The 24,299-nt window shown below is 45.5% G+C and overlaps 2 protein-coding genes across 3 annotated transcripts in view; one reads left to right on the top strand and one right to left on the bottom strand.

Annotated features, from left to right (window-relative positions):
- Window positions 1–18,639, top strand: part of LOC132763875 (uncharacterized) — a 39,642-nt gene extending 21,003 nt beyond the window's left edge. Inside the window, exons 17-27 of the mRNA XM_067472225.1 lie at window positions 504–546; window positions 638–751; window positions 852–1,017; window positions 8,269–8,358; window positions 8,447–8,496; window positions 9,958–10,088; window positions 10,242–10,314; window positions 11,444–11,542; window positions 13,466–13,568; window positions 15,190–15,337; window positions 18,382–18,639. Of these exons, the coding sequence (XP_067328326.1) occupies window positions 504–546; window positions 638–751; window positions 852–1,017; window positions 8,269–8,358; window positions 8,447–8,496; window positions 9,958–10,088; window positions 10,242–10,314; window positions 11,444–11,542; window positions 13,466–13,568; window positions 15,190–15,337; window positions 18,382–18,480 (1,116 nt within the window). The 3' untranslated portion in view covers window positions 18,481–18,639. The remainder of the gene's footprint in view (window positions 1–503; window positions 547–637; window positions 752–851; window positions 1,018–8,268; window positions 8,359–8,446; window positions 8,497–9,957; window positions 10,089–10,241; window positions 10,315–11,443; window positions 11,543–13,465; window positions 13,569–15,189; window positions 15,338–18,381) is intronic.
- ENDOG (endonuclease G) lies at window positions 16,538–23,116 on the bottom strand. 2 transcript variants are annotated; one of them, XM_060757713.2, is made up of 4 exons: window positions 22,488–23,116; window positions 20,795–20,904; window positions 19,991–20,278; window positions 16,538–18,608 (listed from the first exon to the last, which is right to left on the bottom strand). In XM_060757713.2, exons 1-3 carry the CDS (start codon window positions 22,983–22,985, stop codon window positions 19,993–19,995), a joined length of 894 nt encoding a protein of 297 aa, XP_060613696.2. In that variant the 5' UTR covers window positions 22,986–23,116; the 3' UTR covers window positions 16,538–18,608; window positions 19,991–19,992. The 2 variants fall into 2 exon arrangements, with proteins under 2 accessions (XP_060613696.2, XP_067327891.1); XM_067471790.1 differs by having other exon boundaries at window positions 16,538–18,456; window positions 22,488–23,113.
- Window positions 23,117–24,299: the final 1,183 nt, after the last annotated feature.

The raw sequence follows: 24,299 nt of genomic DNA, 5'->3' as shown, positions 1-24,299 counted from the left end.
AAAGTACTGCAAATCCCATTATCCCTAGTCCATCCTCCCCCAAATCGCACCAGGACGTAAAGTGTGCCAAGTTTGCTCCAGATCCATCATTTGTGCGGGTCATAGTGGCCTGTGGAAGTGGGAGCCAATTGGAAAGTTGCCACATACATACACACATGTGGGAGCTGACGTGATTGAAAGTACTGCAAATCCTATCATCCATTGTGCATGCTCTTCTAAACCCCACCAGGACGTAAAGTGGGTCATGGGGGTTCTGTGTGCCAAGTTTGGTCCAGGTCCGTCATTCATGGGGGTCTCAGTAGCCTGTGGAAGTGGCAGACAATCAGAAAGCTGCCACATAAATACATATGTATGTATACATACATACACGCAAACACTGACTCTATCTATCTATCTATCTATCTATGTCTCAACATATACATACACACATGTGTATAATATTATATATTATATAATAAAATTATTAATAATAATAAATCCAATGCATTTCTTGTATTTTTTAGGAGGAAGACCCAAAGATGGATCGGCCCAAATCAGCCAAAGAAAGTAAGATCGTTTTTTTGAGCCTCTCTGTGGTTGTTTACATTCCAAGCTTTTTCTTAATTTGGGGATTTCAATTTTTCTCCTTCTGCGATAGAAAAAGAAGAGAGGAAAAAATGGAGGGAGATGAGGCTGTTGAAAAAGCTGGAAAAGAAAAGAATGAGGGAATTAAAGGAGAAGAAAGAGGAGGCCCAACCCAAGGAGGAAAAAGGTGAGTTTGGATGAAATTGGACGAGGAGGGACGCCTGCATAATGTGGGGTAATAAGGATGATAATGATGATGATATGTTTCCATCCCTTCCCTACCCAAGCCTTAGGGAGGCACCACACGCTGAGCGTGGCCGTCCCAGGTTCAATCCTGGACAACGCGCAGTCACCGGAGTTGCGGACGTACCTGGCGGGGCAGATCGCCCGCTCCTGCGCCGTCTTCTCCGTGGATGAGGTCGTGGTCTTCGATGAACGGGGGGAAGACGCCAAGTAAGGAGGGGAACCAGAAAAATAATATTTGTGACGAGTTGAAACTATTTTTCCGAGGTGACTTTTCAGGCCAGTGTCTTCTGCTCTGGCTCGAGATCTCAACAAGGCCCTGAAATGACCATCATTGTGCAAAAGGTTCTTCAGCAGTAACAGGTCCTGAATCATTGCTCCTGTTGGGAGTTCAACCTGTGATTGTGTTTCAAGATCAGTGTGCTTTGGATGTGGGGGATGATGTCAATGAGGGTCAAAATGGCAATGGTTTGGTCAATGGTATTAATTTATTTATTTATTTATTTATTTATTTGCTATATTTATATACCGCCGTTTCTCAGCCTAGCCGGCGACTCAACGCGGTTTACAACATAATATAACAATCAACAGTATACAGTTAAAAGCATAAAAAACATAAAAAACATAAAAACACAATTCATACATCAATACCAATCCAGTTCGACTCTTAACTAAAAACGTGATCCAGTTCGTCATCCATGTTGCCAGTCCTTTAGTCAGTTACCATTCGTTGCATTGGGTTAACCAAATGCCTGCTTAAACATCCAGGTCTTCAATCTTCTTCGGAATATCATCAATGAAGGGGCTGATCTTACCTCCAAGGGCAGGGCGTTCCATAGCCGCGGGGCCACCACAGAAAAGGCCCTGTCTCTCGTACCCGCCAGCCGCACCTGTGAAGCAGGCGGGATAGAGAGCAGGGCCTCCCCAGAAGATCTTAGGGTCCTGGCGGGCTGATAGGCCGAGATACGTTCGGATAGGTAAGTTGGGCCAGAACCGTTTAGGGCTTTAAAGGCCAACGCCAGCACTTTGAATTGAGCCCGGTAGCAGATCGGCAGCCAGTGGAGCTGGTGCAGCAGAGGAGTTGTATGCTCCCTGCGCTCCGCTCCCGTTAGTATCATTGCTGCCGAACGTTGGACTAGTTGGAGCTTCCGGGCCGTCTTCAAAGGCAACCCCACGTAGAGAGCGTTGCAGTAGTCCAAACGGGATGTAACTAGAGTGTGGACTACCGTGGCCAAGTCAGACTTCCCAAGGTACGGGCGCAGTTGGCGCACGAGTTTTAACTGTGCGAATGCTCCCCTGGTCACCGCCGAAACCTGGGGCTCCAGGCTCAGCGATGAGTCCAGGATCACACCCAAACTGCGAACCTGCGTCTTCAGGGGGAGTGCGACCCCATCCAACACAGGCTGTAACCCTATACCCTGTTCGGCCTTGCGACTGACCAGGAGTACCTCTGTCTTGTCTGGATTCAATTTCAATTTGTTCGCCCCCATCCAGACCGTCACAGCGGCCAAGCACCGGTTCAGGACCTCGACAGCCTCCTTAGTAGCAGGTGGAAAGGAGTGACAGAGTTGGACATCATCCGCGTACAGATGACATCGCACTCCGAAACTCCGGATGATCTCACCCAGCGGCTTCATGTAGATGTTAAACAACATGGGAGACAATATTGAGCCCTGAGGAACCCCACAGGACAAAGGTTGTGGGGTTGAACAGGAGTCTCCCAGTAACACCTTCTGAGACCGACCCTCGAGGAATGAGCGGAGCCACTGTAAAGCAGTTCCTCCAAGACCCATTCCCGCGAGGCGTCTCAGAAGGATACCGTGGTCGACAGTATCGAAGGCCGCTGAGAGGTCCAGAAGCACCAACAGGGACACACTCCCCCTGTCGAGCTCCCGGCGCAGATCATCCACTAAGGCGACCAAGGCTGTCTCAGTACCATGCCCCGGCCTGAAGCCAGACTGTGCCGGATCCAGATAATCCGTGTCTACCAAGAATGCCTGGAGTTGTGAGGCCACCACACGTTCCAGGACTTTGCCCAAAAAGGGGAGATTGGAAACAGGCCGGAAGTTGACGAATTGAGTGGGGTCCAGTGATGGTTTCTTCAACAGCGGTTTTATTACAGCTTGCTTTAAGCTGGCTGGAAAGATGCCTTCCCGGAGGGAGGCATTAACCACCACCTTCACCCACTCGGCCAATCCCCCTCTGGCCTCCTTCAGAAGCCAGGATGGGCAGGGGTCTAGGATGCATGTGGTAGCTCTCATTCCTCCAAGCACCTTGTCCACATCCTCGGATTGAACCAATTGAAATGAATCCATCAAAACCGGACAAGCAGATGCTCGTGTTACATCCTCAGAGACTGCCGTTAATATGGTGTCCAGACCAGAGCGGATCAAAGCGACTTTGTCTGCAAAGAACTGAGCAAAGGCTTCACAGCGAGCTGCCGAGTCATCAGGGCACCCATCCTGAATGGTGGGTTTTAACAGGCCTCTGACAACTCGGAACAGTTCGGCCGGACGGTTCTTTGCAGACGCAATAGTGGCCGCAAAGAAGGTCTTCTTTGCGGCTTTTATTGCCGCGGCATATGCCCTTAAGAAGGACATAAACCGTGTTCGATTTGGCTCGCTCGGATTCGAACGCCACACGCTCTCTAGTTCCCTCTTCTTTCGCTTCAACGCTGCCAGCTCCTCAGTGAACCAAGGAGCTGGTTTAGCTCGGCTACTTGAGAGGGGACGTTCTGGAGCGATCGTGTTTATTGCCCTAGTCATCTCCCCATTCCAGAGAGCGACCAGGGCATCAACAGGATCACCAACCGAGGCGGCGGGAAATTCCCCAAGAGCCGTCAGGAATCCATCCGGATCCATAAGCCTCCTGGGGCGGACCAACTTAATGGGTCCTCCACCTCTGCAGAGGTTAGGGGGTGCAGTTAATCTAAAGCTGACCAGGTGGTGGTCGGTCCATGGCAACGGAGAGATGGATAACTCCTCAACACCGCCACCTTCCTCCCATCCCTGGCAGAAAACCAAGTCCAATGTATGTCCAGCACTGTGGGTGGGGCCAGATACCTGTTGGGACAGCCCCATGGTTGCCATGGTAGACATGAAGTCCTGAGCCGCTCCCGATAGGGTGGTCTCGGCGTGGATATTGAAGTCCCCCAGCACAAGCAGCCGCTGGGACTCCAATGCCAGGTCCGAGATCACCCCCGCTAGCTCAGTCAGGGAGTCTGTAGTGCAGCGAGGTGGACGGTAAACTAACAGAATCCCTAATCTGTCCCGGTCACCCACCCTCAGGTGGATGCATTCAAAATTTGTTGACTGCGGGATGGGGGCCCTGGTCAGAAGAATGGAGTCTCTATAGATCACTGCAACCCCGCCTCCCCGCCCCCCGGATCTTGGTTGGTGCTGCACGGAGAAACCTGGCGGGCAAAGCTGGGTCAAATTCACACCTCCAGCTTCGTCCAGCCAGGTCTCCGTGATGCACGCCAGATCTGCCCGTTCATCCAGGATTAAATCCTGGATGAAAGCTGTTTTGCCATTGACAGATCTGGCGTTCAACAGCACCACCTTCAATCCGGGGGGACCGCCGACCTGGTTACACCAATTCACCATATCAGGAGACCGAGTTGGAGTTACTAATGTTGTTGTACGATCCCTAGGCCGAATTCGAGGTCTCCTTTTCCCGTATCTCCCCATCCCCACCACGACTTCTATGGGGGCTCCCCGACCAATGGAACACCCTCCCTCCTCCATGACGCAGTCTACCTTCCTATTTTCACCCCATGCTTCACTGCTGGTTATATGATTTATCACTGGTTTAACTCGCACTGGGATCTCCAATTCACTCCCCTCCTTACCTCTCCCGCAGGCAGCTAACAGCAGTGTTACAAGATACCAGGAGATCGGAACTAGCATGGGTGGTAGATGTTAGCAGTCGCAATAAAGCTACCAAAGTTCGTAAAGTGCAGCTTGTGGTTGTATAAGTCTTACAGTTCTTAAAGTGCAAAGGAGGATAGTAACGCTCACACTAAAGCTACCAAAGTTCTTAAAGTGCAGCCAGTGGTTGTAGCAACCTCCCAGGTCTTAAAGTGCAAAAGGTTATTGAGATTGTTCTAAAGTGCTAAAATAAGGTGCGTCATGGAGGAACCCCAATTTCAGAAGCTAGGGACTAGCACCTGGATAGTAACCAATACAGTACAGGATAACAATTTAAAGTGCTAAAGGATTAAGGTGCTGATAATATAAAGTGCTAGAATTGTACAAAATAACAGCACCACCTAATCTGTTGGTAGAGATGTTAAGACACACAAAATCAAGGCAATGAATGACTGAAAATGGATCAAAAGGTGGATTGGTATTGGTCCTTCCGGAGATAAAGCTAGTGTCCGCAAGGATGATCAACGGCCGAAATCGGCCCGATGGTAAAGGATGGACACGCAGGTGGACAGCACAGTAAATTGAACAGCACAGCGGTCGGCACAATAGGTTGAACAGCACAGGTAGTCGGCACAATAGATAGTTAGTCAGCACACGTCGGACAACCAAAGTCGGTCAGCACAGCGTTGGCCTAAAGTTGGTAGCGTCGATGGCATACACAGGTTGGCCCCAGTGATGCTCTGGAGGGGTGCGATAACCGCACCACGAACCAAGATGGCGGCCGCGTCAAGACCTGGGGCGGCAACTCAAGCCACCCCGGGGTCCTGGCGCCGCACGCCGACAAGGCCAGCAAACTGCGAGTTATCCCGGCCCCAAAAGCTCCGGTCGACTAATCTGTGGTTTGGGAGGGAGCGTGCTCGGACCCAACTAGAGGTGGGCCTCGCTCCACCTCCACTCTTCTCTTCTGGGGAGCCGACTCGCACGGCTGAAGCAGCCAGATGTCCGAGGCTGCAGCTGGAACGCAAACCGGCTGGGCCGAGCAGGAGGGGGCGGCGTGGGTGAAAACAGCCCTCTCGGAGGTCAGTCTGCCAACCCGCTGGGCAGCCAAGCAGCCGAACAAAGCCTCCACTTCTCCGTCCAGGTACAACGTCCAAGCTAAGATTATCGAAGCTGGAGACTGGAGGGTGTAAGGGGGTCCAGAAGGGGTCCAGTAGCTGGGAGGTAGGGAGCTTGGGGCCAACAATGGCGGTGGCCCAGTTGTCTTCTCCTTTCCTCCTTCCCCGTTTGTTCGTCTTCTTTCTCCGATGCTCCCCGAAACAGGTCTCCAAGCTCACTTTCGTGACCCTGGGAATTACTGTTTGTGTGGGGGCGGTTTTTTAAGAGTCCAAAAGGGGAAATAGAGCCAGAATATGGTAAATTGAGGCCCCTCTCTTACCCTGGGAAGAAGGTTCGCTGCTTACCACGCCGCCATCATTTTGAGTAATTTGTAGTTTGTAGTTTGTAAATAGTTCGACTTCAAAGAGCTCCCATTCAAACAAATAATTTACTCTTATGTCCAGTCTCTATGGGTAGCTTATTCAGCAAGTTTCCTTTCTTTGCTCTTTGCTCTTTCTTCCCTCCGTTTCCTTTATCTCTCTTTACTTTTTGTTTCTTTGTAACTCCAATTAATTAATCTTAATGGAGGCGGTAAGCCGCAATACCATCCCTTTAGGTCGGCGTCCTCATCCCGGGTCTTATCTCCAAGGTCTCTCGTTGCCAGTAGAGGTTTCCAAGGAAACCCCCCCTCGCTGCGTGCCTTGGAGGAATGCCAACACACTTTATCTGTCGTTGTTGGGGGGTGATATTACTCCCCCGACCCCTTAGGTGAGGTTTCAGCTTTGGAGCTCGAGGAGCCTCAGCAAGCTGCTGCAGCCTCCATGCTGCCTCCACCGGAAGTCCTTAATGCAGAGAATGACATAGAGGCGCTGGTTCAAAGTGTAGTTTCCCATGAGAATGTTCCTACAGGGTATAGGGATGATGGTTTACTCCCTGAACTGCTGCCAGAGAGTTCCCAGGATTTGGGGCTTGAAAACAACTCGGCACCCAGAGAAACTAATGAGCATATAGACAGATGGGTGGAAATTAGCCAAAATAGACAGCTCAGCCAAGGCCTTCGGTGTTGGGCCAGGCTTCGACAGATAAGGATGAGAGGCATTCAGGGAAAATGAAACCAATTTCTGAGTGCTTGGAATGGCTTAATGTGAGGATATAAAGTTCCAACCATGGGAAATATAGTCAGATGAAGCATCGTTTTAGAATCGTGCTAAGTTCTTGCTCATCTCATGAAAGCCTTGCTTGGAAGATTTCTTGCTGTATGGTTTGACTCTTTTATCACTTGTGATTACCTATTCATGCCTTGGATCAATGTTTCTCTGTTTCTTTGGATTTTATTAGTGAAGTCTGGACTTTGTTTTTGAACTTTGCTGAACCATACCTTGGACTAATTTGTTCCTGCTCATCTTCTTACCTAACTGGATTTACCTATTCCCTTAAAGTGTTTTTCTACTTTGCTGCTTTTACTTATCTTCAACAAAAAACGATTGATTTCCTACTCAGCGTGTGGTGTTTTAAAATTAGGGGGTTATTCCGGTTCTGGAGCACAACAGCTCCCTCTTTAAGCCAGTTTTTGTTGGCCACAAAGGACAATCGTTTCCACAATTGGCAGAAGTTTCTTTCTGTTTTCTTCTACTTTCCTTTCTCAAGGTGTTTTCCACTGTGAATTAGCAAGAAGTTTTCAGCCATTGTCCCGTGTCCTAGTCTCCAGGGCAGCAGAAAACAAGCTTGCTCCCTCCTCCTCCCTATGACTTCCTCTCACATATTTATACATAGCTCTCTCAGCATTCTCTTCTTCAGGCTAAACATGTCCAGCTCTTTAAGCCGCTACTCATAGGGATTGTTCTCCCGACCTTTGATCATTTTAGTCGCCCTTCTCTGCACACTTTCCAGCTTAGAGTCTATATCTCTCTTCAATTGTAGTGCCCAGAATTGGACACAATATTCCAGGTGTGGTCTAACCAAGGCAGAATAGAGGGGTTCCTCTGATGGGACTCTGTGTTTTAGTGTCTCTTGAAAACTTCTGTTGTGTCATTCCGTCGCACAAAGGGCTTAGCAACCAGTGCACCACGCTTCAAAAACAAGTGATGCCAGACTTATCTGATCCCTTTTTTGAATAGAGTTACAAGCTGGGTAGATGCCCGGAAGGCCGTGGATGTCGCATGTCTGGATTTCAGGAAGACCACCCATCTATACTGTAGAAAGAATGCACTTTATTACCATGTAATGGAATGATGGGAGTTGTAGTTTGGTGGGATACTTAGGAGGCATCTATACCATAGAAAGAATGCTGTATGTTACTACTATCGTGGTGCCATGTGATGGAATGAAGGGAGTTGCAGCTTGATGGGACACTTAGTTTTAAGTGGCATCAAACTGTGTTAATCCTATTGTCATTTCAAAGCACTTGATTCCTAAACATGGCTGATCTTTCTGGGATTTGGTCATTTTTGTGGACAGAGCTGCATTGCATTGTGATGCCACCTTTGTTTTTTCCCAGGACGGTGGAAGGCGACTTCGAAGGCCTGAAAGCCAGAGGCCAGGCCTGCGTCCAGTTGGCGCGCATCCTGCAGTATTTGGAGTGTCCCCAGTAAGTTCCAGAGGATTGGTATGTATGAAATATCCTATGCATCCCCCCCATATTTCCAAAACAATATGCTGTCTTCTCTCTTCGACAGATACCTGCGCAAGTCCTTTTTCCCCAAACACCAAGACCTGCAATTTGCAGGTGAGTCTGAAAGAGAGATTATGTTTTCCACTGTCCCAAAACTCCGCAAAGGTGTCAGGCTGCCTTTTGTTGACATTTTTCAATATATATATATAATACTAGCTGTACCCACCATGTGTTCCTATAGCTAACCTTCCCTCCCTCTTTCTCTTCTTTCTTTCTCTCCTTCCTTCCTTCCTTCCTTCCTTCCTTCCTTCCTTCCTTCCTTCCCTCCCTCCCTCCCTCCCTCCCTCCTTCCTACCTTTTTTTATTTTCCTTCTCTTCCTCTTTCCTTCCTCCCTCCCTCCCCCTTTTCTTTCCCTTCCCCTTTCTTCCTTCTCTACCTATTCTTGGACTGCAACTCCCAGCAGTCCTCCTGATCGAGCTACCTACCTACCTACCTCTATCTATCTATCTATCTATCTATCTATCTATCTATTTATTTATGGCATTTATATGCCGCCCTTCTCACCCCAAAGGGGACTCAGAGCGGCTCACAAGATATATATACATCCAATATATTATATTATTAGCATAGTACAATATTGGTATTATATATTACTATATTGTACTATACCATTATATTATAATAGTAATATTACATGTAATATAAAATATATAATTATAATATTGTTATTATTATATTGTATTACATTATTAGTATTAGTATTATATTGTATAATAATATTATTTGCATTATATTGTATTACATTATATTATTGGTATTATATTGTGTTACATTATTATTAATATTATATTTTATCACATTATTAGTAGTAGTATTATATTGTATTACATTATTGTAATTACATTATTACAGTATTATATGTATATACAATATACTAGCGGTCCCCTGCCACGCGTTGCTGTGGCCCAGTCTGGTGAGCTGGAAAATAAAGTAATGAGAAAGTGTTGGTTTCTAATCTATGCAATGTCTTTATGGTTGTGGGTAAACAGTATTTCTTGTTGTTTCTTTGTCAGTGTTGATGTAGAGATTGTCTGGTTTGCCTACTCTGGAACATGCAACATATTATTGTCCTGTTGTTCTGTTTGGTCATTGTTCTGTTGGTCATGGAGGTTGTGTGTGAGATGTTTGGCCCAATTCCATCTTTGGTGGGGTTCGGAATGCTCTTTTATTGTAGGTGAACTATAGATCCTAGTAACTGCAACTCCTAAATGTCAAGGTCTATTTTCCCCAAACTCCATCTGTGTTCACATTAGGGCATATTGAGTATTTCAAATCAGATAAACATTACTAGAGATCGCTTGAAGAAGGTTGTCATTTCCAGCAGCGCCAAGAAACATACAACTGGCCACTCATTCCACTCAATCTCCATTTCTAACCCTAACCCATCATGCTCTATCCTATCCTATCACCTTCCTATCTATGGCAACCATGCAATTAGCAAACTATACGCAGATGCAAGAAGCTGCTGGGAGTCGTGTTACTGGAAGACACATTGTTGTGATTCTGTTTTCCAGGGCTTCTGAACCCCTTAGACAGCCCCCATCACGTGCGGATCGATGAGGAGTCGCAATACCGTGAAGGAGTGGTCTTGGCCCGACCAGTCAAGCCCGGCCGAGGGTCTTTTGTGAACTGCGGGATGCGGAAGGTGAGCCTTATGACAAAACAGACGTTTTCTTGGACGAGTAACTTGCAAACAAAAGACTCTCCCCATATTTTTCCTTGCAGCTACATTTTCCTTACAGTGACAACTTGCAGAATGCTATTGTTATGAGCATCGCGTTTTCCTTTCTTCTTGCAGGAGGTGCAGATAGATAAGCAGCTCGAGGCCGGCCTTCGTGTCACTGTGAAGCTCAACGAGCAACAGAACCCAGGTAATAATAATTATAATAGTATCAGTATTTGCTTCGGATGTTACTAGGGGATGGCATTGGGGGGGGGGGGGTCTCTCCCAATTCTATAATTCTACATGTGCAGATTTGTCACTGTGTATTTCATGTATGATTATGTTTAAATGTAATTTTATGTAGAAGAATAGTGATTGTAATAGAATTGTATTGCCAGGATGTATGTTTGCACAGAAGGATTAAAAACAGCAAAATAACTAGCTATGAGAATGTGACCCTGTGACCCTAAGTTCTTGCTTTGTGAAGAATTAGGGAGTGTCAAAGATAACTCCTTGCCAGCTGTGGTTTTGCTTTCGTGCCTATCTTGTTAGTTCTGTGTTCTTCACATGTGTCTGTTCATGATGAATGTTGTGTTTTTGGAACTGCTCAAGTAAAGCTGAAACCTGCTTTTTACCGGTGACTCCAGAGCCCATTATTCAGTGCTTCCGTGGTACTTCTGCTAGCCCTGACAAGATTGATGTTGGGTGGACCTCAATCAGATCACACTGTAAAAATTTGATGCTTGCCTTTCAAAGAAGGGACAAAGAAAATAATGCATTATGGAGACTGAATGCTGTTTGTGTTGGAATTCAATCCCACACTGCCCAAGTCGCGAGTCCTCAACGAGGAGCAGTTAGAGCTTAGTATAGACTAAGGGTTTCCTTCCCCATGTCTCTTATTTCTTCTCTCCTCTCTGTTTCTGCTCTTATTGGTTGTTTACAATGAACCTGCCTTCTACCTTCTTACACTTTTAGTATGGAGAGCCTGTGCTGTGTGCTTTGAGATCTCTCTCTGCTTGTGTTGTGTCAGAAGAGATGTTGTGATTGAGTTTTTCCCTCTCTTGAAACCTTAGAAGAGATGGGTGTTGGAGTAACTCAGACCCAGTTCTTGATTATTCAGAAATGCAGTTATTTCTCATTCTTGTAAATAAGCCTTTTGTGATTTTTTAAGATTGGACTCTGCACATTTGCCTCTTAAGCGCTGAATTCTTGGCAGCCACATCACACGGCACTTCACGTTCTGATCGCTAATGAGCTGGTGCTCCACTTTGGTATCCTCTTTGTATTTTTTGATGTTCCCTATACTCTTTTCCTTCCATACTCCATGTCTCTTCCAGAGAGCAAAACGCAGAAGGGGACCGTGGTGTCGTCCCATCATCCCCGCACTGTGTCCAACCTTTATTGGGGATACACCGTCCGCTTGGCTTCCAGCCTGAGTAAGTAGAAATCTTCATATTCACTGTTCACTGTTGACCTAAGCAGTTCAAAAACAGCTTAGAGCTGTAAGCAGAGAAATTAGGTACCGTTAAAAAGCGGGGGAAGTATTTTACAACACCATAAAAGAAAAAGACCAGAAAATTTCCAATGACCGAAAGGAAAGAGGAAGTCCCGATGGCTCTTCGTTATACAGGATGGAGCAACAGCACCCCCTTGTGGCTGGATTTGAGCACAACCTCCAAAGGCACTGAAAAACTGGACATTGACGCAACGTACATCTTTTCTGTCTGTTCTGTCCAGTCTGTCCTAACAGCATTGAATGTTTGCCGGGAATGTGTACTGTGATCCACCCTGAGTCCTCTTGGGACGATAGAGCGGACTATAAATGGATGTTTTTAATTAGGAGACACAAATGGCTTATGTTTTTATTACTTTTGTTTGGTTTTATACTATGTATTAATGTTTTAAATGTTTTATGATGTTCTTGGGCATCAAATCGTTGCCTCTGTAAACCGCCCTGAGTCGCCTGAGGGCCAAGAAGAGCGGTATACAAATATAGTAAACAAACAAATAAATATAAATAAAGTTACTTTTTTATTTATTTATGACATTTATATGCCGCCATTCTCACCCCAAAGGGGACTCAAGAGCGGCTTACAAATAATATGTAAATATAATATACTAGCCGTTTCCTGCCACGCATTGCTGTGGCCCAAGTGGGGGTTCTGTGTGGGAGGTTTGGCCCAATTCTATCGTTGGTGGGGTTCAGAATGCTCTGTGATTGTAGGTGAACTATAAATCCCAGCAACGACAACTCCCAAATGTCAAGATTCTATTTTCCCCAAACACCACCAGTGTTCACATTTGGGCATATTGACTGTTCGGTTAGAGTTTGGTCCAGATCCATCCTTGTTTGAGTCCACAGTGATCTCTGGATGTAGGTGAACTACAACTCCAAAACCAAAGGACACTGCCCACCAAAACCTTCCAGTATTTTCTGTTGGTCATGGGAGAACTGTGTGCCAAGTTTGGTTCAATTCCATTGTTGGTGGGGTTCAGAATGTTCTTTGATTGTGGGTGAACTATAAATCCCAGCAACTACCACTCCCAAATGACAAAATCATTTTTTTGAGTGAAGGACATACATTGGGTTGTTTGGTATCTTGTGTCCAAATTTGGTGTCAATTCATCCAGTGGTTTTTGTGTTCTGTTAATCCCACAAACGAACATGACATTTTTATTTATATAGATTATATTATTACCATAGCACAATATTAGTGTTACGTATTACTATATTGTACTATACCATTATACTGTAATATTATTAGTAATACTACATGTAATATAAAAATATAATTATAATATTGTATTATTAGTAGTAGTATTATATTGTATTACATTATAATATCAAAATAATAATAATAATAATAATAATAATAATAATAATAATAATAATTTATTTATATTCTGCTCTATCTTCCAAAGGGACTCAGGGCGGATTCCAAACATAAAAGGCAAACATTCAGTGCCCAAATACAACAACAATACATCCATGCCAACAAAATTTATACAACCCAACATATAAATACAAATTATAACTTAACCAACTAAAATTAAATAAAAAGCACAGCCTGTTATAACAGACATAAGACAAAACATCAAACATCAAATGGAAGCATTATTTTCCCTTTTCTTTGGGGCAATATGTACAATATATTATATTATAAAGTGTTATTATATATATACACACATACGTACAAGGATATGTGTATATATTCCATGTCTACAATCGTTGATATGGAATTAAACATGGGCAGTATCATTGAAAATAAAGGGTTAAGACCCTTCTTGGACACATCCCATCATTCAAGTGGCCTTCTAATCCCAATGGCGGAGGGGGGTCTCTCCCCATGACTCCCCAGGTGCCGTATTTGCCGAATCCCCCTTCAAGGACGGCTATGACCTCTCCATTGGGACCTCCGAACGAGGGACCTCGGTGGACCAAGCAGCCCTACCTGCTTTCAGGTAAATTATCTGTTCCTGATTTGAAAGTGTGATTTCCTGTTTCATTCTACGGTCCTGACTTTGAAAATCATTGTTCTACTTCGGGAACTTTGTTGTTTATGTGACCACCAGTCTGGGTTGAGACTCTATGCTGAGATATTCATTGAAACGTGGTATAGCAGGATGTGAAATATATAGTACAATATATTACATAATACCAATAGTATAATATGCTGGTAGTGTTATGAATGTTACGAAATGTTATAAAATCGTGTAGTTTTCCAAGATCTTGAGCCTTCTCTGCCAAAGGATGCTGATGCCTCACCAAACTACAAATCCCAGGACTGCATAGCATTGAGCCATAGTCATTAAAGCATTGAACCGAGTACCTTTTGGGAGAAAGGATGGGATATAAATAAAGCATTATTATTGTTGTTGTTTTACTGACACAAAAACACAGTATGTCACGGCAAATGAGATCTATATGCTGCGTTTCGTATCACAAAATCAGAAGTCGAACACTTCCCAAGGGTTTAGGACTGTGTGATGTATTTTTGAATGATGCAATCCAATAATAATAATAATAATAATAATAATAATAATAATCTTGTTTGCTGTGTAATACTGTGTTTTTGTGTCAGTAAAATAATAATAATAATAATAATAATTATTATTATTATTATTATTTTACTGACACAAAAACACAGTATGACACAGCAAACGAGGTCTATATGCTGGATTTTTTTATCACAAAATCAGAAATCGAACACTTCCCAAGTGTCTAGGACTGTGTGATGTATTTTCAAATTATGCAATCCAATTATTATTATTATTATTATTATTATTATTTTACGTACACAAAAGCACAGTATGTCACAGCAAAAGAGATCTATATGCTGGGTTTCGTATCATAAAATTACAAGTCGAACACTTCCCAAGCGTCTAGAATTATTATTATTATTATTATTATTATTATTATTATTATTATATTGCATCATTTGAATATATTATTATTATTATTATTATTATTATTATTATTATTATTATTGGATTGCTGTGAGTTTTCTGGGCTGTATGTGCATGTTCCAGAAGCATTCTCTCCTCACGTGAATATTATATAATAATAATAATAGGATTGCTGTGAGTTTTCCGGGCTGTATGGCCATGTTCCAGAAGCATTCTCTCCTGACGTTTCACCCACATCTATGGCAGGTATCCTCAGAGGTTGAGCGATCTTTTGGAAACTGGGCAGGTGGGGTTTCTACCTACCTACCTACCTACCTATCTATCTCCCTGTGGAATAATGTCTCGGGTGGGAGAAGGAACTCTTGTCTGTTAAGAGGCAAGTGTGAATGTTGCCATTGGCCAGCTGGATTAGCATTGAATGGCCTTGCAGCTTCAAAGCAGCTTCCCCTTTTGGCTTTGGCTCAGCGCTAAGAGGACTGTATGATGCAAATCGAATGCACACCCTAATTTTGCCCAAATACTATAGATTTGAGTAAATACAATTGTGAGTCATATCCTTCAGGTATATAGTTGTGCGTCGTAGTTTTCGACTGGTGATGACTGGTCAGTGGGTTTGTTTTTCTTCTTTTGCAAGATGGCTTCAGCTGCCTTTTTCCTCCCTGCTCTTTCAACCCAGGCACGCTTTGATTGTCTTTGGGGGCCTGCAAGGCTTGGAAGCCGCCGTCGATGCGGATCCCCATTTGGAAGTCAGCGATCCCAGCACCTTGTTCGACTTGTACCTCAACACCTGCCCAGGGCAAGGGAGCCGGACCATCCGGACCGAGGTATTTGGCCTTTTCATGATTTTTCACTGCGGGATATTTAAAAATACGAGTTCTATTTAATCCTGCTTTAATGTTTATGTATTTGGATGGTTAATGTGGCGATGCTGATGCTTTTATGTCAAGCAGGGTATGAATGAATATAATAATATTTATTTATTTATCATGTCAGAAGCGAACCAACCTATTTAAAATTGTAATGTATTTGAGAAAACACAAAGTTAAAAAGTTGGCATTCCATTAAATGTATTGTTATTTTTGTTGATCTAATTTTAAATTGATTTGTTAGTTTTATCACCATTTATCATTTGCACTGCTACTGTTGTGAGTCAGCAAGATACAAGTAAATGTCCAGGGGAGCATTTGCACAACTCAAACTTGTGCGGCAGTTGCACCCGTACCTTGGGAAGTCTGACTTGGCCACGGTAGTCCACGCTCTGGTTACATCCTGGATTGATTACTGCAACGCGCTCTACGTGGGGTTGCCCTTGAAGACTGCCCGGAAGCTTCAGATGGTCCAGCGCTCGGCAGCCAGGTTGCTAACGGGAGCGGCACTCAGGGAGCATACCACTCCTCTGCTGAGCCAGCTCCACTGGCTGCCAATATGCTTCCGGGCACAATTCAAGGTGCTGGCTTTAGCCTATAAAGCCCTAAACGGTTCTGGCCCCACTTACCTCTCCGAACGCATCTCCACCTATGAACCGACTAGAACATTAAGATCGTCTGGGGAGGCCCTGCTCTCGATCCCGCCTGCGTCACAGGCACGCTTGGCGGGGACGAGAGACAGGGCCTTCTCAGTGGTGGCCCCTCGGCTATGGAATGCCTTACTGGTAAACATCAGACAGGCACCTTCGTTGCTGACGTTTCGGAGAATGGTTAAGACCTGGCTTTATGAACAAGCGTTTGGTTAAGCAGTGCAACCAATCAAAGGAAGACAGTAAATGGAACATAGGAATGGCATAAGGATTATGAGAACGGATCTGATTTCAACTGAGGCGTTATGTTATGTCTGTTTTGTTGATTTGTCTTGTTTGATTGTTAATTGTTGTGGATTGATGCTGTTGATCCTGTTTGTTGCATTGTTATGTTTTAATTGCACTGACACGGTTTGATAATTGTACCATGTAAACCGCATTGAGTCGCCTGTTTGGGCTGAAAAATGCGGTATAGAAATAAAGCAAATAAATAAATAAATAAATAAAGTTTATTATTATATATCATTTTATTTATTTCTATTTATATACAGTATTTATATTCTACCCTTCTCACCCCAAAGGGGAGTTAGGGCAGATCATGATACACATATACACAGTAGACATTCAATGCTGTTTTTACACATACAAGACAGACAGATAGATGTATTTTGGTGTATTTTTCCCAACTTCGGCGCCTGGAGGTTATGCTCAATACCGGCCACAGGAGGGTGCTGTTGCTTCATCCGCTATGACGCCAAGCAGATTGTAGTATTTCCTCCTTGGGTTTGATCGCCAGCATTTTTATGGTATCGTAAAAATACCTCCCCGCTGTAAACAGTCCATAATTTCTCTACTCACAGCTCAGCTCTTTTTGAACGGCTTAGCTGCGCCCGTACCTTGGGAAGTCTGACTTGGCCACGGTAGTCCACGCTCTGGTTACTTCCTGTATAGACTACTGCAATGCTCTCTATGTGGGGTTGCCTTTGAAGACTGCTCGGAAGCTTCAAATGGTCCAACGCTCGGCAGCCAGGATACTAACAGGAGCAGCACTCAGGGAGCACACGATTCCCTTGTTGCGCCAGCTCCACTGGTTACCAGTCTGCTACCGGGCACAATTCAAAGTGCTGGCATTGGACTATAAAGCCCTAAATGGTTCTGGCCCAACTTACCTGTCCGAATGCATCTCCTCCTATGAACCAGCTAGGACATTAAGATCATCTGGGGAGGTCCTGCTCTCAGTCCCGTCGGCATCACAAGCACGCCTGGCGGGGACGAGAGACAGGGCCTTCTCAGTGGTGGCCCCTTGGCTGTGGAACGCCTTTCCTACAGATATCAGATCGGCTCCCTCCTTATTGCCATTTTGGAGGAACGTGAAGATCTGGTTGTTCGAACAGGCATTCGATTAGGCAGTGTAATTGATTACAGGAACACGGAGTAACGGATGATGAGATTGGATTCTGATTCTATTGATGAGACGCGAATGATTTGTCATATTGATGTTTAATTGTTGTTATGCTATTGTTTTTAAATGTTCCAATGGTTTTGTAATGTGTGCATTGAAATTGCTGCTGTTAACCACTTTGAGTTGCCTAAGGGCTGAGAAAAGCGGTATATAAATGAAGTAAATAAATAGGTGGTCAGTAAGCTAGCCTTAACAGTCGGGTGCTCAATCCAACTCAGACTTTGAACTTGCCACCTTCTGGTCGGCAGTGATCTATTGCTGCTGGCGATTAACCAGCAGTGCTACAGCCTGGCCCCAATACAAGCTGTTGTTCTTTTTGGAACAGTAGTTTACATAGAAAGCCCAAGAATCATCGAATCCTAGAGTTGGAAGAGACCTCCTGGGCCATCCAGTCCAACCCCATTCTGCCAAGAAGCAGGAATATTGCATTCAAATCACCCCTGACAGATGGCCATCCAGCCTCTGCTTAAAAGCTTCCAAAGAAGGAGCCTCCACCATGCTCCGGGCAGAGAGTTCCACTGCTGAACGGCTCTCACAGTCAGGAAGTTCTTCCTCATGTTCAGATGGAATCTCCTTTCATGTAGTTTGAAGCCATTGTTCTCTGATGTTTTCTGGCTTTGGTGGTGTCTCCTGTAAATGAATGACCTTGGATTTTCTAGTTGTTTTGCATTTCAAAATCTAAAAATCTCTCTTGATCCATCTTCTTTGCAAAATCAGCACTGCAAAAGGGCATTTGGATACTTCCCAGGTTTTTATTTTTCATAGTTTTTGGAAATGGCCTGGTTCATTGCAGTTTAGGATCAAAATGGTTCCTGGCAGCTCAACAACAGCCTTTAAACCTTGTTGGTGGCTGATGACTCAACCCTCCTCTCTCTTGGATCCCCTTCTAGGAGGCGATGCTCATCTCTCTCTCTGCGCTGAGGCCTAAGATTGCAGAAGCGGCAAAGGGAGTCGATGGCGGCGGTCTGAAAGAAGTCAGTAATTCATAAGATTTGGAAAGGAAAAGCCCACGAAAGAGCAGCAAGACAATGATCAGGAGCAGATTGCAGTCTTCCTTTTCCCTCTCGTTCATTTTCCAAGATGGCAGGCTTTCGCCAAAACCCAGAAAGTGGAGAATCTGACCAAAATAAAGACTGTTTTGTTCTGAATCTCTTTTTTTTTTTTTTACAATACCTGTTTACTAGGGATGTGCAATCCATTAAAATGGTTCAAAAGCCATTACAAAACTACGGAGCGCAGGCATTTAGTTTCTAAAGTGTTTCTAAAGTATAGTTAGTGAGAAATTTTGTTACTATAACAAAAGTAACGGAATTTTGTTACTATTATATTTACTCTAATTGGGGAAACTTCAGGGGCTCTTTCTCCTTTATTTTTAAAGCTATTGGAGTGAAACTTGCCTGAGGTTCTGTTCAACTCTCTGTCCCTTCTGGCAGTGGCTGGTAATTTGTGTAAATGTAAGAGCATCTAAAGCTTTGGAGAGCAGCAATTTCAAAGCTCCCTGCTTGGGGGTAATGTCATGATCATCAGCATAGATGAAACTCTCTATCCCTTGTCAGTGGCTGGTAATTTGTGTAAATGTAAGAGCACCTAAAGCTCCAGAGAGCTTCTGTTCAACCATTTCAAAGCTCCCTGCTTGAGTGGTGATGGCACGATCATCAGCATAGATGAAACTATAAGAGCACCTAGAGCTTTGGAGAGCTTCTGTTCAACCATTTTAAAGCTCCCTGCTTGAGCGGTGATGGCACGATCATCAGCATAGATGAAACTCTCTATCCCTTCTGGCAGTGACTGGTCTTTTGTGTAAATGCAAGAGCACCTAAAGCTTTGGAGGGCTTCTGTTCAACGCTCCCTGATTGAGCGGTGATGGCATGATCGCCAGCATAGATGAAACTCTCTGTCCCTTCTGGCAGTGGCTGGTCATTTGTGTAAATGTAAGAGCATCTAAAGCTTTGGAGAGCTTCTGTTCAGTCATTTCAAAGCTCCCTGCTTGTGTGGTGATGACACAATCGTCAGCATAGATGAAACTCTCTATGCCTTCTGGCAGTGGCTGGTCATTTGTGTAAATGTAAGAGCATCTCTCTCTACAGCTCCCAGCATCCTCTAGATCAGGCCCTTTAGGAGAGGAGGATGCTCCAAATGCACTGCTTCCAAGATGCAAGCTCTCTTCTCCTTGGATTTCTTTGAGAGCATCCCAATCCTGGCATATTTCCAATTTATGGTCTGCAACTCCCTGCAATCCTCCAGATAGATAGATTAGATAGAGATAAATAGGTAGGTAGATAGATCAGGAGGACTGCTGAGAGTTGCAGTCCAAGAATCGGTAGAGAAGGAAGAAAGGGGGGAAAGAGGAAGGGAAGAGGAAGAGAAGGAAAGAAAAAAAGGGAGGGAAGGAAGGAAGGAAGGAGAGAAAGAGGGAGGGAAGGTTGGCCACAGCAACCTGTGGCAAGTACAGCTAGTTTGTAAATAAACACTGAAATTCCAAAAGAGAAAAGGATGCACCTTTAGCTCTGGTTCCCAGCGGTGATGGTTTTCAAGGTGCTCGTGCGTTTCAGGATGTTGGGGACGAAGAGGAGGCCGGACGCTCGCTCGATGCTCTCGATGGGGACCAGGAAGCGCTCCAAGGGGAGCTTCTCGTCCACCGGAGCGTTGGGCATGACGTAGGAGCGCAGCTCCACTTCCCCAGAGGCCTTCTCCAGGAGCACCACCTTGAAGAAGTGCGTGGGCACCGCCACATGGTTCTTCCCAATCACCTGGTACTTCACATACATCTTCCCGTCAGCCTCCATCCTGCAGGAAGAACAACACCAATAATCATAATAATAATAAATACATTTGTTGCTGGGTTATCAATGACATTTCCTAATTGGTTCAGTCATAAAAGATGGGGAAAGTGTAAACACTTTGTATTCAGTATTTACCACACACTTTGCTCTAGTTCTATAACATTAATAATAATAATAATAATAATAATAATAATTGTTGCTGGGTTATCAATGACATTTCCTAATTGGCTCTGTCATACAAAGATGGGGAAAGTTTATTAAGCTGCAAACACTTTGTATTCAGTGTTCGCAGCACATTTTGCTCTAGTTATATAAAATAATAATAATAATAATAATAATAATAATATATTTGTTGCTAAGATGATTCATTGGAACTTGTGCCACGAATACTATCTGCCTGCGACAAAGAACTGATGGGATCACAAGCTGGAAAACGCTGCGGAAAATTAACACTTCAAGCTACCCTGGGACTTCCGAATTCAGACTGATAATAATAATAGAGCACATAAATGACCGTCACCTGGGTAGGAAAAGCGGGCCAGTGCAGACATACACACTCTGGTTATATTTGGTCAAACTCCGGCAATATTTCTCCAAGTTGTTCCAGGCGTTCTGGTTCAGGTGAGGATCCTGGAGGCAAAACACATTCCCGCATTGAGGAGATTCCCCACATTATATGACAGTATATGACAATGGTTTGCTGTAGGCACTGTCAGACCATTTATATGCTAATCAAGGTGGTCAGTTGAAACATTCACACCTAGCTCCAACAGACAAGAGTTCTTTGTCCCACCCTGGTCATTCCACAGATATATAAACCCATTTTCCTAGTTCCAACAGACCTCACTACCTCTGAGGATGCTTGCCATAGATGCAGGCGAAATGTCAGGAGAGAATGCCTCTAGAACATGGCCATATAGCCTGAAAAAACTTACAACAACCGACTTATAGGTCTGTTTGGTTTGGCAGTTTCCTTATCTCTATATACCTACAGCAGGGGGAGGGGCTGTGTGCAGTTCCCTCAACTCTATAGACCTGCTGGTTTGACTTATGGGTCTATGAAGGATTTAATTTCATCTATGCTGACGATTGTGCCATCACCGCCCAAGCAGGGAGCTTTGAAATGGCTGAACAGAAGCTCTCCAAAGCTTTAGATCAAGGATCCTCAAACTTCTTAAACAGAGGGCCAGGTCACAACCTCTCAAACTGTCGGAGGGCCGGATTATAATTTGAAAAAAGCATGAATTCCTATGCACATTGTACATATCTTATTTTTATTGCAAAAAACACTTAAAGCAAGCTGGAATGTGTCCAGAGGAGAGCGACTAAAATGATAAAAGGTCTGGAGAACAAGCCCTATGAGGAGCGGCTTAAGGAGCTGGGCATGTTTAGCCTGAAGAAGAGAAGGCTGAGAGGGGATATGATAGCCATGTATAAATATGTGAGAGGAAGCCACAGGGAGTAGGGAGCAAGCTTGTTTTCTGCTTCCCTGGAGACTAGGACGCAATGGAACAATGGCTTCAAACTACAAGAAAGGAGATTCCATCTGAACATGAGGAAGAACTTCCTGACTGTGAGAGCCGTTCAGCAGTGGAACTCTCTGCCCCGGAGTGTGGTGGAGGCTCCTTCTTTGGAAGCTTTTAAGCAGTGGCTGGATGGCCATCTGTCAGGGGTGATTTGAATGCAATATTCTTGCTTCTTGGCAGGGGGTTGGACTGGATGGCCCATGAGGTCTCTTCCAACTCTATGATTCTATGAAAAACAATACAATAATTAAAATAGACCTGCTGGTCTATTGTAGACCTCACTACCTCTAAGAACAATTGTAGACCTCACTACCTCTGAGGATGCTTGCCATAGATGCAGGTGAAACGTCAGGAGAAAAATTGCCTCCAGAACATGGCCATATAGCCCGGAAAAACCTACAACAACCCACATCTCAAAGCTCCCTGCTTGAGTGGTGATGGCACGATCGTCAGCACAGATGAAATGGCAATGAACACCAAGCTCAGAGATGGACACGAGTGGACTTAATGTCAGGGGAAACCTTTACCTTTACACTTATAGGTCTGTTTAGTTTGGCAGTTTCCTTATCTCTATATACCTACAGCAGGAGGAGGGGCTGTGTGGAAGTTTCCCTCATCTGTATCTACCTACAGCAGTGGGAAGGGCCTGCAGGTTTGATTTATGTCTCTCTATGTCCTCCTGCTCACCTGAGGGGCGACGTTGGCGAGGCAGAAGGTGCTCTGCATGGCGTCCTGGCTGTGTCGGTGGTTGGCGGCGGCGGCCAGGTGTCCCTTGTGGAACCCGCTGCCCTGGTAGTCCTCGTGGGTGGCGCGGTGGAAGGGGTGGGCCTCGGGATCGGCGTGGAAGCGGCACAGCGCACGGTCCGCCTCCCCTCCGCCAGGCCGCAGCCTCTCCATCACCCACAGCGCGCTCCGGCTTCGAGGGTCGTAGCACAGGGCGAAGGAGTCCCTCAGGCGGAGAGGGAGGAAGCCCGGGGAACCGTACTTGGACAAGACGTCCACGCTCAAGGGAGAGGAGGCGGCCAGGGAGGGAAGCCAGGCCCACAGGCCCGCCTGGGAACACGCTCTCCCTTCTTCCTCCGCCTCCTTGACTGCCTTCCCTCGGCCCCAAAGGGCACCCAAGGCGAAGGAGGAGAGCACAGCCGCAGCAGGCGCCCACAGCTTCCCCGCCAGGCCCGCAGCCATGCTCCAACACCTCCCTCGCCCTTCTTCTCCCTTCCTTCCACAAAGGCAAGAGGCGGGACTAGGCCTCTGCCTCCCCGACCGTTAAAGGCACAGGCCTACTTGGGCCTTCCCTCAAGGCCTGACATTCCTCACAGCCTCAGGCTCCTTCCTTTCCTGCTTAAGAGGCTGAGGTAAAAAGGAAGGGGCCTACCGTTCCTCACAGCCTCAGGCCCTTTCCTGTCCCACTTAAGCGGCTGAGGTAAAAAGATAGGGGCCTACCATTCCTCACTGCATCAGGCTCCTACCTTTCCCACTTAAACGCTGAGGTAAAAAGATAGAGGCCAACCATTCCTCACAGCTTCAAGCTCCTTCCTTTCCTGGTTAAGCGCTGAGGTAAAAAGAAAGGGGCCTACCATTCTTCACAGCCTCAGGCCCTTTCCTGTCCCATTTAAGCGGCTGAGGTAAAAAGAAAGGGGCCTACCATTCTTCACAGCCTCAGGCCCTCTCCTTTCCTGCTTAAGCAGCTGAGGTAAAAAGAAAGGGGCCTACCATTCCTCACAGTCTCAGGGCCTTTCCTGTCCCACTTAAGCAGCTGAGGTAAAAAGATAAGGGCCTACCGTTCCTCATAGCCTCAGGGCCTCTCCTTTCCTGCTTAAGCAGCTGAGGGGGAAAAGGAAGGGGCCTAGCATTCCTCACAGCCTCAGGGCCTCTCCTTTCCCGCTTAAGTAGCTGAGGGGGAAAAGGAAGGGGTCTACCATTTCTCACAGTGTCAGGCCCTCTCCTTTCCTGTCTAAGCGGCTGAGGGGGAAAAGGAAGGGGTCTACTGTTCCTCACAGCTTCAGGCCTTTCCCCCCCGCTTAAGTGGCTGAGGTAAAAAGAAAGGGGCCTACCATTCCTCACAACCTCAGGACCTACAATTCCTCACAGCCTCAAGACCTACCATTCCTCACAGCCTCATGCCCCTTCCTTTCCCACTTAAGCGGCTAAGGGGAAAAGGAAGGGGCCTACCGTTCTTCACAGCCTCGGGGCCTACCGATCCTCATAGCCTCAGGGCCTACTATTCCTCACAGCCTCAAGGCCTACCATTCCTCACATCCTCAGGCCCTCTCCTTTCCTGCTCAAGCTGCTGAGGGGAAAAAGGAAGGGGTCTACCATTCCTCACAGCCTCAGGCCCCTTCCTTTCCCACTTAAGCGCTGAGGTAAAAAAGATAGGGGCCTACCATTCCTCACAGCCTCAGGCCCTTTCTTTTTCCGCTTAAGTGGCTGAGGTAATAAGAAAGGAGCCTACTATTCCTCACAGCCTCAGGCCCTTTCCTTTCCCGATTAAGAGGCTGA

This window comes from Anolis sagrei, chromosome 11 (genome assembly GCF_037176765.1).
Source record: "Anolis sagrei isolate rAnoSag1 chromosome 11, rAnoSag1.mat, whole genome shotgun sequence".
Lineage (NCBI taxonomy): Eukaryota > Metazoa > Chordata > Lepidosauria > Squamata > Dactyloidae > Anolis > Anolis sagrei.
This window is presented reverse-complemented; position numbering and strand designations above follow the sequence as displayed.